This window comes from Acartia tonsa, chromosome 13 (genome assembly GCF_053477335.1).
Source record: "Acartia tonsa isolate MP-2025a chromosome 13, ASM5347733v1, whole genome shotgun sequence".
In the NCBI taxonomy this organism is placed as follows: Eukaryota; Metazoa; Arthropoda; class Copepoda; order Calanoida; family Acartiidae; genus Acartia; species Acartia tonsa.
The window spans coordinates 5,079,706-5,095,010 of record NC_137272.1 but is presented as its reverse complement, the minus strand read 5'-3'; the positions used below and the strand labels follow the sequence as shown (position 1 = coordinate 5,095,010).

The 15,305-nt window shown below is 33.1% G+C and overlaps 1 protein-coding gene across 4 annotated transcripts in view; it reads left to right on the top strand.

Annotated features, from left to right (window-relative positions):
• LOC145304528 (uncharacterized) overlaps positions 1-11,402 on the top strand; it is a 40,875-nt gene extending 29,473 nt beyond the window's left edge. For 2 of the 4 annotated variants that reach the window (XM_080146423.1, XM_080146424.1), the window contains 3 exons: positions 430-496; positions 8,950-9,027; positions 10,917-11,402. In XM_080146423.1, coding sequence (XP_080002549.1) covers positions 430-496; positions 8,950-9,027; positions 10,917-10,987 — 216 coding nt within the window. In that variant the 3' untranslated portion in view covers positions 10,988-11,402. Of the gene's footprint in view, positions 1-429; positions 497-8,949; positions 9,029-10,558 lie in introns of all 4 variants that reach the window. The other 2 variants (XM_080146426.1, XM_080146425.1) reach the window with 2 other exon arrangements.
• The last annotated feature ends 3,903 nt before the right edge of the window (positions 11,403-15,305 follow it).

Below are 15,305 nucleotides of genomic sequence, written 5' to 3'. Positions count from 1 at the left end.
CACGGGTATGAGGTGAAGGACCAAGAGTCTGGCCTTGAGTTGACAAGTTGACTGTTCCGTCCAGGTGCAACTCACCCACACGACATTAACATTAACATACCCCCAAAAGCCCCTAGAAGGATAGTGCAAAAATGAAATATGGGGTGGCTAATCAACTCATTTATGTAATAAAAGGTTCCATTTAAAAAATAAGCTCAGAACTGAAAATTTTAGTGTTTGGGGGATGTCTTTGAATATCAAGCAATAGTGCCGTAAATGATAACACAGCCAAGTCGAAACAAAAGAGGAGAAAGCAGTTTGCTAGCAGATGGAAAAGGTCCCCAAGACAGGGGGCCAGGTAGTTGTCTAGGTTATACATCTATAACCATACATTTATTAACTTCTAATCAATATTGTTCTCCTTGCTAATTTGTTTTCTATTTATATCAGGGTATGCTGACAAACACAACAGCTGCAAATGATCACCATCAGCAGCTGACAATTCAAAATGTCCAAGGTAATTTTGATTTATAAATTAATAAGTTTTTTTTTTGTCTAAAGCTTAAGATCTCAATAACTACTGAATTGATTATTCTAGATTGAAGCTTTTGGATGGTTTTAGGCTATTTTTCTGCCCTTTCCATATACCCCTGTGAATACTGAGCCACTAGATGCTAGCCGCTAGGGGCGCAGCTGCTAGTCAGAATTAATAGACTTACAGGTTTTACCCAGAATCGCCTCTTCAAAAAAAATTATTTTTTCTTAAAACTGAAATTAAAAATTAAGGGGGGGGGGTGTGGCCGCTAGTTTCAGATAGAGTAATAATAAAAAAATCAACTTAATATATTTGATTTAGGTTCTATGTATGTACCTCACTTCAACAACCCAATATTATCAGTTCCTTTACCACTATACTATATTATTTAGGTTCCATGTATGTACCTCACTCTTACAACCCAATATTATCAGTTCCTTTACCACTAAACTATACTATTTAGATTCCATGTATGTACCTCACTCCAACAACCCAATATTATCAGTTCCTTCACCACTATACCTATTATTTAGGTTCCATGTATGTACCTCACTGCAACAACCCAATATTATCAGTTCCTTTACCACTATACCTATTATTTAGGTTCCATGTATGTACCTCACTCCAACAACCCAATATTATCAGTTCCTTTACCACTATACTATATTATTTAGGTTCCATGTATGTACCTCACTCCAACAACCCAATATTATCAGTTCCTTCACCACTATACTTATTATTTAGGTTCTATGTATGTACCTCACTCCAACAACCCAATATTATCAGTTCCTTCACCACTATGCTTATTATTTAGGTTCCATGTATGTACCTCACTCCAACAACCCAATATTATCAGTTCCTTTACCACTATACTATATTATTTAGGTTCCATGTATGTACCTCACTCCAACAACCCAATATTATCAGTTCCTTCACCACTATACTTATTATTTAGGTTCTATGTATGTACCTCACTCCAACAACCCAATATTATCAGTTCCTGTACCACTATACTATATTATTTAGGTTCCATTTATGTACCTCACTCCAACAATCCAATATTATCAGTTCCTTCACCACTATACTTATTATTTAGGTTCCATGTATGTACCTCACTCCAACAACCCAATATTATCAGTCCCTTTACCACTATACCTATTATTTAGGTTCCATGTATGTACCTCACTCCAACAACCCAATATTATCAGTTCCTTTACCACTATACCTATTATTTAGGTTCCATGTATGTACCTCACTCCAACAACCCAATATTATCAGTTCCTTTACCACTATACTTATTATTTAGGTTCTATGTATGTACCTCACTCCAACAACCCAATATTATCAGTTCCTTTACCACTATACCTATTATTTAGGTTCCATGTATGTACCTCACTCCAACAACCCAATATTATCAGTTCCTTTACCACTATACTTATTATTTAGGTTCTATGTATGTACCTCACTAAAACAACCCAATATTATTAGTTCCTTTACCACTATACTATATTATTTAGGTTCCATGTATGTACCTCACTCCAACAACCCAATATTATCAGTTCCTTCACCACTATACTTCTTATTTAGGTTCTATGTATGTACCTCACTCAAACAACCTAATATTATCGGTTCCTTTACCACTATACTATATTATTTAGGTTCCATGTATTGTATATACCTCACTCCAACAACCCAATATTATCAGTTCCTTTACCACTAAACTATATTATTTAGGTTCCATGTATGTACCTCACTCCAACAACCCAATATTATCAGTCCCTTTACCACTATACCTATTATTTAGGTTCCATGTATGTACCTCACTCCAACAACCCAATATTATCAGTTCCTTAACCACTATACTTATTATTTAGGTTCCATGTATGTACCTCACTCCAACAACCCAATATTATCAGTTCCTTCACCACTATACTATATTATTTAGGTTCCATTTATGTACCTCACTCCAACAACCCAATATTATCAGTTCCTTCACCACTATACTTATTATTTAGGTACCATGTATGTACCTCACTCCAACAACCCAATATTATCAGTTCCTTCACCACTATACTATATTATTTAGGTTCCATTTATGTACCTCACTCCAACAACCCAATATTATCAGTTCCTTCACCACTATACTTATTATTTAGGTACCATGTATGTACCTCACTCCAACAACCCAATATTATCAGTTCCTGTACCACTATACTATATTATTTAGGTTCCATGTATGTACCTCACTCCAACAACCCAATATTATCAGTTCCTTCACCACTATACTATATTATTTAGGTACCATGTATGTACCTCACTCCAACAACCCAATATTATCAGTTCCTTTACCACCATACTTATTATTTAGGTTCCATGTATGTACCTCACTCCAGCAACCTAATATTATCAGTTCCTTTACCACTATACTTATTGTTTAGGTTCCATGTATGTACCTTACTCCAACAACCCAATATTATCAGTTCCTTTACCACTATACCTATTATTTAGGTTCCATGTATGTACCTCACTCCAGCAACCCAATATTATCAGTTCCTTCACCACTATACTATATTATTTAGGTTCCATGTATGTACCTCACTCCAGCAACCTAATATTATCAGTTCCTTTACCACTATACTTATTGTTTAGGTTCCATGTATGTACCTTACTCCAACAACCCAATATTATCAGTTCCTTTACCACTATACCTATTATTTAGGTTCCATGTATGTACCTCACTCCAGCAACCCAATATTATCAGTTCCTTTACCACTAAACTATATTATTTAGGTTCCATGTATGTACCTCACTCCAACAATCCAATATTATCAGTTCCTTTACCACTAAACTTATTATTTAGGTACCATGTATGTACCTCACTCCAACAACCCAATATTATCAGTCCCTTTACCACTATACCTATTATTTAGGTTCCATGTATGTACCTCACTCCAACAACCCAATATTATCAGTTCCTTTACCACTAAACTTATTATTTAGGTTCCATGTATGTACCTCACTCCAACAACCCAATATTATCAGTTCCTTTACCACTATACCTATTATTTAGGTTCCATGTATGTACCTCACTCCAACAACCCAATATTATCAGTTCCTTTACCACTAAACTTATTATTTAGGTACCATGTATGTACCTCACTCCAACAACCCAATATTATCAGTTCCTTTACCACTATACTATATTATTTAGGTACCATGTATGTACCTCACTCCAACAACCCAATATTATCAGTTCCTTTACCACTATACTATATTATTTAGGTTCCATGTATGTACCTCACTCCAACAACCCAATATTATCAGTTCCTTTACCACTAAACTATATTATTTAGGTTCCATTTATGTACCTCACTCCAACAACCCAATATTATCAGTTCCTTCACCACTATACTTATTATTTAGGTACCATGTATGTACCTCACTCCAACAACCCAATATTATCAGTTCCTTCACCACTATACTATATTATTTAGGTTCCATTTATGTACCTCACTCCAACAACCCAATATTATCAGTTCCTTCACCACTATACTTATTATTTAGGTACCATGTATGTACCTCACTCCAACAACCCAATATTATCAGTTCCTTTACCACCATACTTATTATTTAGGTTCCATGTATGTACCTCACTCCAACAACCCAATATTATCAGTTCCTTTACCACTATACTATATTATTTAGGTTCCATGTATGTACCTCACTCCAACAACCCAATATTATCAGTTCCTTTACCACTATACTATATTATTTAGGTTCCATGTATGTACCTCACTCCAACAACCCAATATTATCAGTTCCTTTACCACTATACTATATTATTTAGGTTCCATGTATGTACCTCTCTCCAACAACCCAATATTATCAGTTCCTTTACCACCAAACTATATTATTTAGGTTCCATGTATGTACCTCACTCCAACAACCCAATATTATCAGTTCCTTTACCACTATGCTTATTATTTAGGTTCTATGTATGTACCTCACTCCAACAACCCAATATTATCAGTTCCTGTACCACTATACTATATTATTTAGGTTCCATTTATGTACCTCACTCCAACAATCCAATATTATCAGTTCCTTCACCACTATACTTATTATTTAGGTTCCATGTATGTACCTCACTCCAACAACCCAATATTATCAGTCCCTTTACCACTATACCTATTATTTAGGTTCCATGTATGTACCTCACTCCAACAACCCAATATTATCAGTTCCTTTACCACTATACCTATTATTTAGGTTCCATGTATGTACCTCACTCCAACAACCCAATATTATCAGTTCCTTTACCACTATACTTATTATTTAGGTTCTATGTATGTACCTCACTAAAACAACCCAATATTATTAGTTCCTTTACCACTATACTATATTATTTAGGTTCCATGTATGTACCTCACTCCAACAACCCAATATTATCAGTTCCTTCACCACTATACTTCTTATTTAGGTTCTATGTATGTACCTCACTCAAACAACCTAATATTATCGGTTCCTTTACCACTATACTATATTATTTAGGTTCCATGTATTGTATATACCTCACTCCAACAACCCAATATTATCAGTTCCTTTACCACTAAACTATATTATTTAGGTTCCATGTATGTACCTCACTCCAACAACCCAATATTATCAGTCCCTTTACCACTATACCTATTATTTAGGTTCCATGTATGTACCTCACTCCAACAACCCAATATTATCAGTTCCTTAACCACTATACTTATTATTTAGGTTCCATGTATGTACCTCACTCCAACAACCCAATATTATCAGTTCCTTCACCACTATACTATATTATTTAGGTTCCATTTATGTACCTCACTCCAACAACCCAATATTATCAGTTCCTTCACCACTATACTTATTATTTAGGTACCATGTATGTACCTCACTCCAACAACCCAATATTATCAGTTCCTTCACCACTATACTATATTATTTAGGTTCCATTTATGTACCTCACTCCAACAACCCAATATTATCAGTTCCTTCACCACTATACTTATTATTTAGGTACCATGTATGTACCTCACTCCAACAACCCAATATTATCAGTTCCTTTACCACCATACTTATTATTTAGGTTCCATGTATGTACCTCACTCCAACAACCCAATATTATCAGTTCCTTTACCACTATACTATATTATTTAGGTTCCATGTATGTACCTCACTCCAACAACCCAATATTATCAGTTCCTTTACCACTATACTATATTATTTAGGTTCCATGTATGTACCTCACTCCAACAACCCAATATTATCAGTTCCTTTACCACTATACCTATTATTTAGGTTCCATGTATGTACCTCACTCCAACAACCCAATATTATCAGTTCCTTTACCACTATACCTATTATTTAGGTTCCATGTATGTACCTCACTCCAGCAACCCAATATTATCAGTTCCTTCACCACTATACTTATTATTTAGGTTCCATGTATGTACCTCACTCCAACAACCCAATATTATCAGTCCCTTTACCACTATACCTATTATTTAGGTTCCATGTATGTACCTCACTCCAACAACCCAATATTATCAGTTCCTTTACCACTAAACTATATTATTTAGGTTCCATGTATGTACCTCACTCCAGCAACCCAATATTATCAGTTCCTTCACCACTATACTATATTATTTAGGTTCCATGTATGTACCTCACTCCAGCAACCTAATATTATCAGTTCCTTTACCACTATACTTATTGTTTAAGTTCCATGTATGTACCTTACTCCAACAACCCAATATTATCAGTTCCTTTACCACTATACCTATTATTTAGGTTCCATGTATGTACCTCACTCCAGCAACCCAATATTATCAGTTCCTTTACCACTAAACTATATTATTTAGGTTCCATGTATGTACCTCACTCCAACAATCCAATATTATCAGTTCCTTTACCACTAAACTTATTATTTAGGTACCATGTATGTACCTCACTCCAACAACCCAATATTATCAGTCCCTTTACCACTATACCTATTATTTAGGTTCCATGTATGTACCTCACTCCAACAACCCAATATTATCAGTTCCTTTACCACTAAACTTATTATTTAGGTTCCATGTATGTACCTCACTCCAACAACCCAATATTATCAGTTCCTTTACCACTATACCTATTATTTAGGTTCCATGTATGTACCTCACTCCAACAACCCAATATTATCAGTCCCTTTACCACTATACTATATTATTTAGGTACCATGTATGTACCTCACTCCAACAACCCAATATTATCAGTTCCTTTACCACTATACTTATTATTTAGGTTCCATTTATGTACCTCACTCCAACAACCCAATATTATCAGTTCCTTTACCACTATACTATATTATTTAGGTTCCATGTATGTACCTCACTCCAACAACCCAATATTATCAGTTCCTTTACCACTATACTATATTATTTAGGTTCCATGTATGTACCTCACTCCAACAACCCAATATTATCAGTTCCTTCACCACTATACTTATTATTTAGGTTCCATGTATGTACCTCACTCCAACAACCCAATATTATCAGTTCCTTTACGACTATACTTATTATTTAGGTTCCATGTATGTACCTCACTCCAACAACCCAATATTATCAGTTCCTTTACCACTATACTATATTATTTAGGTTCCATGTATGTACCTCACTCCAACAACCCAATATTATCAGTTCCTTCACCACTATACTTATTATTTAGGTTCCATGTATGTACCTCACTCCAACAACCCAATATTATCAGTTCCTTTACGACTATACTTATTATTTAGGTTCCATGTATGTACCTCACTCCAACAACCCAATATTATCAGTTCCTTTACCACTATACTATATTATTTAGGTTCCATGTATGTACCTCACTCCAACAACCCAATATTATCAGTTCCTTTACCACTAAACTTATTATTTAGGTTCCATGTATGTACCTCACTCCAACAACCCAATATTATCAGTTCCTTTACCACTATACCTATTATTTAGGTTCCATGTATGTACCTCACTCCAACAACCCAATATTATCAGTTCCTTTACCACTAAACTTATTATTTAGGTTCCATGTATGTACCTCACTCCAACAACCCAATATTATCAGTTCCTTTACCACTATACCTATTATTTAGGTTCCATGTATGTACCTCACTCCAACAACCCAATATTATCAGTCCCTTTACCACTATACTATATTATTTAGGTACCATGTATGTACCTCACTCCAACAACCCAATATTATCAGTTCCTTTACCACTATACTTATTATTTAGGTTCCATTTATGTACCTCTCTCCAACAACCCAATATTATCAGTTCCTTTACCACTATACTATATTATTTAGGTTCCATGTATGTACCTCTCTCCAACAACCCAATATTATCAGTTCCTTTACCACCAAACTATATTATTTAGGTTCCATGTATGTACCTCACTCCAACAACCCAATATTATCAGTTCCTTTACCACTATGCTTATTATTTAGGTTCTATGTATGTACCTCACTCCAACAACCCAATATTATCAGTTCCTTTACCACTATACTATATTATTTAGGTTCTATGTATGTACCTCACTCCAACAACCCAATATTATCAGTTCCTTTACCACTATACTATATTATTTAGGTTCCATGTATGTACCTCACTCCAACAACCCAATATTATCAGTTCCTTTACCACCAAACTATATTATTTAGGTTCCATGTATGTACCTCACTCCAACAACCCAATATTATCAGTTCCTTTACCACTATACTATATTATTTAGGTTCCATGTATGTACCTCACTCCAACAACCCAATATTATCAGTTCCTTTACCACCAAACTATATTATTTAGGTTCCATGTATGTACCTCACTCCAACAACCCAATATTATCAGTTCCTTTACCACTATACTATATTATTTAGGTTCTATGTATGTACCTCACTCCAACAACCCAATATTATCAGTTCCTTTACCACTATACTATATTATTTAGGTTCTATGTATGTACCTCACTCCAACAACCCAATATTATCAGTTCCTTTACCACTATACTATATTATTTAGGTTCCATGTATGTACCTCACTCCAACAACCCAATATTATCAGTTCCTTTACCACCAAACTATATTATTTAGGTTCCATGTATGTACCTCACTCCAACAACCCAATATTATCAGTTCCTTTACCACTATACTATATTATTTAGGTTCCATGTATGTACCTCACTCCAACAACCCAATATTATCAGTTCCTTTACCACCAAACTATATTATTTAGGTTCCATGTATGTACCTCACTCCAACAACCCAATATTATCAGTTCCTTTACCACTATACTATATTATTTAGGTTCCATGTATGTACCTCACTCCAACAACCCAATATTATCAGTTCCTTTACCACTATACTATATTATTTAGGTTCCATGTATGTACCTCACTCCAACAACCCAATATTATCAGTTCCTTTACCTCCAAACTATAACAAAAATAATGCAGGAATAAATTAGTTCATATTTTTATCATACAGTAATTTTGATATCCTTAAAATAAAGTAATAGGATGTGTGTTTGTCTGTCTGTTTGTACCGAAGGATCTCACTAACCGCTGAACCGATCGGGTTCTCCTTAACAAGAGAAATCACAAAAAAATCGTAAAAATTTTAAATATTCGTAGAGACTTGAATGCAATATAGAAATCGCACAATTTTTTAAAACTTTTTCTTTTAAGATTGGCCGTTGGAATTCAACTTCCTTCTTCTCAAGTTCCCCTAGAGGCCTCTAGGGGCGTAGCCGCTAGTATATAGAGGGGTTCACATGGACTTAAAGGGATAAGACACAGTGGTCGATAAATTGATAAAAATCCACAATGATAATAAACATTACATAATTAAAGGTTTAAGTACGATAACGTGATTATAAAACTTTATACCAGGATAATTTACAGTCCAATATCCTCTCCCTCCCTTGAAGATTTTATTTACTAAGTATATTTGCGATAACTTTTATTTAATGAAATCTTCCAATTTTTAACATGTACAAAACGGCCTGCTTAATTGCTTCAAGATCCATGTCAGATCTATATAGGAAATAAATGTCTATAATCGAGCTCAAGTTTTCCAAGGAATATTTGTTTAAAACTCATAGTGCTCCAATAATCCATAATAAACTCTCATTGCCCAGAACGATAACACCCATTATTTTACTTTATTAAAAATAAATTCCTTTTTTTAATTTCATGTTGCTATTTACCTTATATCAATGTATTTAATTTCTAATCATAAAAAAGAAAATTTAAATTTATAAAATAATAAATGTAAGAAAACTCTGTTTTAAAAGAATTCGATTGTGGCGACACTTTGTGTGTTCAAATATTAAACTAAAATTGTAATCATCATCATTAACCCTTTGGTGATGGTAATGTAAAGAAAAAATATAATTTAAAAAATCTTTTTAAAATCATTTAGATTATTAAATATTTACTTTCTTTTAGATAGTAATTCCGGGTGAGGAAAATAGATTTATTGAGAAATAGATATGCATATAGAAAACTAGCCAATAGGGAGATAATTATATCGAGCCAACTCTAGTTATTATAATATCTGTAGGTCAATTTTTAACATCTCCAGTATGACGCGGTGTTATCTAGACTCGAACTCAACGGCAACAAGGCACACTGTCATTTAGACTAAAGCTGTGGATTAAAAATTTCAGAGAGAGAAGGGACAATGGGCTGTTTATTAAACTAGTCCTTAAAATTTTATAATAACGTTTTCTTATTCGTTGGCTTAACAACTTAGGTGAATTTTGATTGGCTGGTTTATTAAGTTGAATGTACAAACGTTTCAAACACTAATTGTAATCTACAGAAGGATTTATTTTTTGTATGTACAATACATTAATTTGTCAGCCAATGTCTTATCCTTTAGTTTCCTGAAAAAATAATAACTTACCCTTAGAAAAATATTTAGTAACTACAAATGTTAAACTGATTAATTTTAATATGAACTAATTGATAATCTGTGGGCAGGTACGACCAGTACAATAGACATGAACCCTATAATACAGACAACCAGCTCTAATTCAAAGCAACAATGATGATACAAGAACAGATCTATAGTATATACAGATAACTACCTGCCCCCCTTTTTCAATGACCTTTTCGTCTGCTAGCAAATTGTTTTCTGCCACTTGGCTGTGTTGATATTCCCGACACCATTGGTTGATTTTTAAAGACCCAATTGAGAGTTGGCACAAGGTCCTTAGGATGGGGAGATACAGTTATTTAACCCCTTCCCCCTCTAGTGTTTTACTCTTGTATGAATCAAATGTTATTGTTAAGTTAAACTGCTTAAAAATAATGTGAACTAATTGGTAATCTGTGGGCAGATGGTACGACCAGTACAATAGACATGAATCCTATAATACAGACAACCAGCTCTAATTCAAAACAACAATGATGATACAAGAACATATCTATAGTATATACAGATAACTACCTGCCCCCCTTTTTCAATGACCTTTTTCGTCTGCTAGCAAATTGTTTTCTGCCACTTGGCTGTGTTGATATTCCCGACACCATTGGTTGATTTTTAAAGACCCAATTGAGAGTTGTTCAAAGTCATTGGGATGGGGAAATACAGTTGGTAGACATGAACCCTATTATAATACAGACAACCAGCTCTAATTCAAAGCAACAATGAGGAAACAAAAATCAAATGAACCAATAATGAACAAGGAAATGGGAATGAGGAAAACTGCCGATAAATTATTATACATTATACACTCACAGAAAAGACTGAAAATATTTAATATCATTATAATAATATTTTTATTATCTGTATACATACATAATGAATAAAGTTTTCAATTATTTATATTATTCCTTGTAGTAGTTTTTCTACTTTTACGGTGTGTCCGAAGTTCGTCTTTAACGGAAAGCTTTGTTTGAAATTTTAATATCACTAAAATGTTTAAACTAATGTCACGAGTAAGAGTTTATCATATTTTTTTTAAAGGCGAAGCATTACATCTAATATGGTCGGTACGTCCGGTCGTCCATAAAAAATAGCTATTCACGTTAATATTAACTTGTTAGAATTTTCCCATCGATATAATACCTTTTGGGATGTTGTAATCCTTGTTCTTTCAATATTTCAACTCAGGTGTCAAGAAATGAATAAAAAAAATTATTGGGAAGTCAGTTTTTTTGTTGAAAATTTATTAATTGAATAGTAAAAAATAACATGATATTGATTATTCATACATCGACAAAAATTAAAAAGTCCAGACGTCAGCAGCTAAAAATAATACATTCGTAAACGCGGAGCTCAAAAGATGGAGCATGCGAATATTAACAAATATAGATCAACATCGATATTGTTAAAAGTCGGAACAAAATAAAATTTTTCGAATGTCTTAAATGATATTTTAGAATTTAGCTTTTAAAACGCCTTGCAAAATAATAATAATACATTTACAATAAATCTTTTAATGTAATAAAAAAAATATAATTATTCATTATCTTATGAAAGATTCTAACGTACTTAATTTATGATCCACCACAAAATAAGTCATTTCATGTAGAAAATCTTTGCTTTTAAAATGATAATAACTACCTATCAATAATTATGGTTTATAATAAACGAGAAATTATATTAAGTTTAATAAAAAGACCTATTCAATAAATTTTGTATTTATTATTACATACGTGTGGAAGAAAACACATTTTTATACATGCGTTGCTAAAATTTGTATTAAAATAACAAGGATTGTCTCTTTACTTTGCATATTATTAAAAATAACTTACGATCCAAGGAAGGGGGGGGGGAAGTGGTGATAACCCCCCCCCCTCCCCCATTTAAAAATTACCCCTACCATGGGGCTGCCGTAGGCACCCCCAACCATTTCGGAGGGGGTATTTACCCCCACCCCCAAATAAAAAAGCTTGGACGCCCTGTTTCGATCACACATAATATGTTTTTCTAGTATTGTATGCAGAGACATTTGAGGATAAAATAGCTTTATACCAACACAGGACCAATAGGTATATTACCTGAATAGAACAACTCAAAAAGATGCCCTTGAGGCTACTGACGAAGGTAAATTCTAGTACTGTAAAAAGAATTGAGAAAGGAGAGTGTGGAAAGCAGGGAGTAAGGAAGGGGACAATATTCAATTTTTAGGAGTCTCAGACTTTTTCTACTGGCTTACAGGGAATGTGCAAGAATTTAGCAGGTTCTGACTGACTTTGCGTACTAGTGAATCAAATGCCGCTAACTTGCTGAGTTAGCTTTGAATATAGCAGACGAGTATCATCAATAAACTTAATTTGTTATATTCTGATATTTGTGTAATAAACAATCTAAGAACCCTTAAATTTAGGGCTATGGGGTGAAAGGGTTCCAGGGACGATTTTATTAGTAATTAAATACACTGAACAAAGAATTCAGGGAGTATAAGTTTTATGTAACACGTGCTATGCGCTAATTGAAATAATTTGTGTCCATGGTATTCACCAGGGATCTAAAGGGATAAGACAGTAGCCGACAAATTGATGTAAATACCAAATGATGATAGACAAAATTTCCTCTTCTGTAGATTGCAATTGTTGGTTAAAACGTTTGAATTTAATAAAACTTAAAAAGTTGTTAAGCCAACAAATAAGAAAACGTTATTGAAAAACTTTGGGGACTAGTGTAATAAACAACCGAATGTCCCATCTCTCCCTGGGTATTCACATAATAAACAAGGGCAATTATACCCAAGTCAACTCAGAACTTGTGGAATGGAGACATAACAAATCATTCTATACCAACAACAAAATTAATTCGGAAAAAAATCACTAAACCTCTACGGGATTTTCATATGTAATTTTTAGATTTATTTCGCTTGTTGGCTATACCTTTTTCCTGGTTTAATAGCAATCGATCTGTCATATATCTATAATACAAAGTAGAACGATGTTTCTCTGTCTGTCTGTTTGTTTGTAGCGAAGGATCTCGCTAACCGCTGAACCGATCGGGTTCTCCTTTACAGGGTAGCTTCTCATAGTTCCCGGGAAAATAGTTTGATTAAACCTCTTGGGGCAAAGCCCCTAGAAGCCGCTAGTGCTTCATATTTAAGCAAGTGTTTACTTTATATTCAAACAAAATAACATGTTTTCAGAAGGACTAATTATAGAGTAGCTGCCCAACTAATAATTTTAGTCTATGGTTAATGGTTATTCTAAAATTAATTGCATGTATATTTTCACCTTTGTATATTACACAGAAATTTTACTATTAGTTTCGTTTTGTTATCCTTATAATAAAGTAACATCCCAAGAGTTAATTATCCTTTTAAAATTTTTTTTTATGTTTTGGACAGGGATCAAAAGAGATAAGACATTGAGCGATAAATTGATGTACATCCCCAATCATGATACACAAAATTAACTCTTCTGTAGATTAAAATGAATGGTTGCAACATTTGAACACTCAACTTAATGAAACAACCAATCGAAACTCAAAGAAGTCCACAAAGTTGTCAAGCAAACGAATAAGAAAACGTTATACAACAACGTTGGGGACTAGTATAATTAACAGCCCATTGTCCATTAACGTAAATTGAATTAGGGCTACTACTTATCGCCAACATTAGACGAAGCCAGTAAGCTAAAAATCAAAAGAAAATGTACAGTTTTACTAATGACATATAATTATAATTCTGAAAAATTTGCAGCAATTATAAATAATTTTAGTGCATTTTTTGCATAAAATTATTATAATAATCAAAGCTTTTTAATCATTAGCCAGTATAACTGAAACTCTGTGTCATGTTGTCCAATATTTAGCAAGTAATCTACAAAATTAAATATTTCTTCTTTTGTTAAATTTAGATCTATTTACAAGACGAAGACATTCTTAAAATTAAATCGCTCTGTTTGTCTGTAACGCTGTAAATGAAATGGAATTTTAAATTTGGCTGATTCATGATAAAAAAATCTTTAATAGTTATTTCTCGCATCGTATTATAAACAGCTTTCCGCGGATATAGAATGCACAATTATGAGATTAAAACCAGTTTTTTTACCCCCGAGGTGCCGAAGGCACCGGCTAAAAAATGGTTTTAATCTTATGATTGTACATTTTTATATTCGTAGAAAGCTGGATATAATACGATGCTAGACATAGTTTTTTCGTTTGAATGAGAACCGGTTCTTATCCACCGGATTCGAATGAATACGAGAAAAATTTTATAAACATTTGTATTTAATTATGAATAATAAGATAAACTCATAGGATAGATGTCTTAATTTGTAAGATTCTTTTGCGTATATGTCGTCATCCATATTTTTTTCTATTTATTTATTATTATATAGACGTCTTAATTTGTAAGATTCTTTTGTGTATATGTCGTCATCCATATTTTTTTCTATTTATTTATTATTATATAGACGTCTTAATTTGTAAGATTCTTTTGCGTATATGTCGTCATCCATATTTTTTTCTATTTATTTATTATTATATAGACGTCTTAATTTGTAAGATTCTTTTGTGTATATGTCGTCATCCATATTTTTTTCTATTTATTCATTATTATATAGACGTCTTAATTTGTAAGATTCTTTTGTGTATATGTCGTCATCCATATTTTTTTCTATTTATTCATTATTATATAGACGTCTTAATTTGTAAGATTCTTTTGCGTATATGTCGTCATCCATATTTTTTTCTATTTATTTATTATTATATAGACGTCTTAATTTGTAAGATTCTTTTGTGTATATGTCGTCAT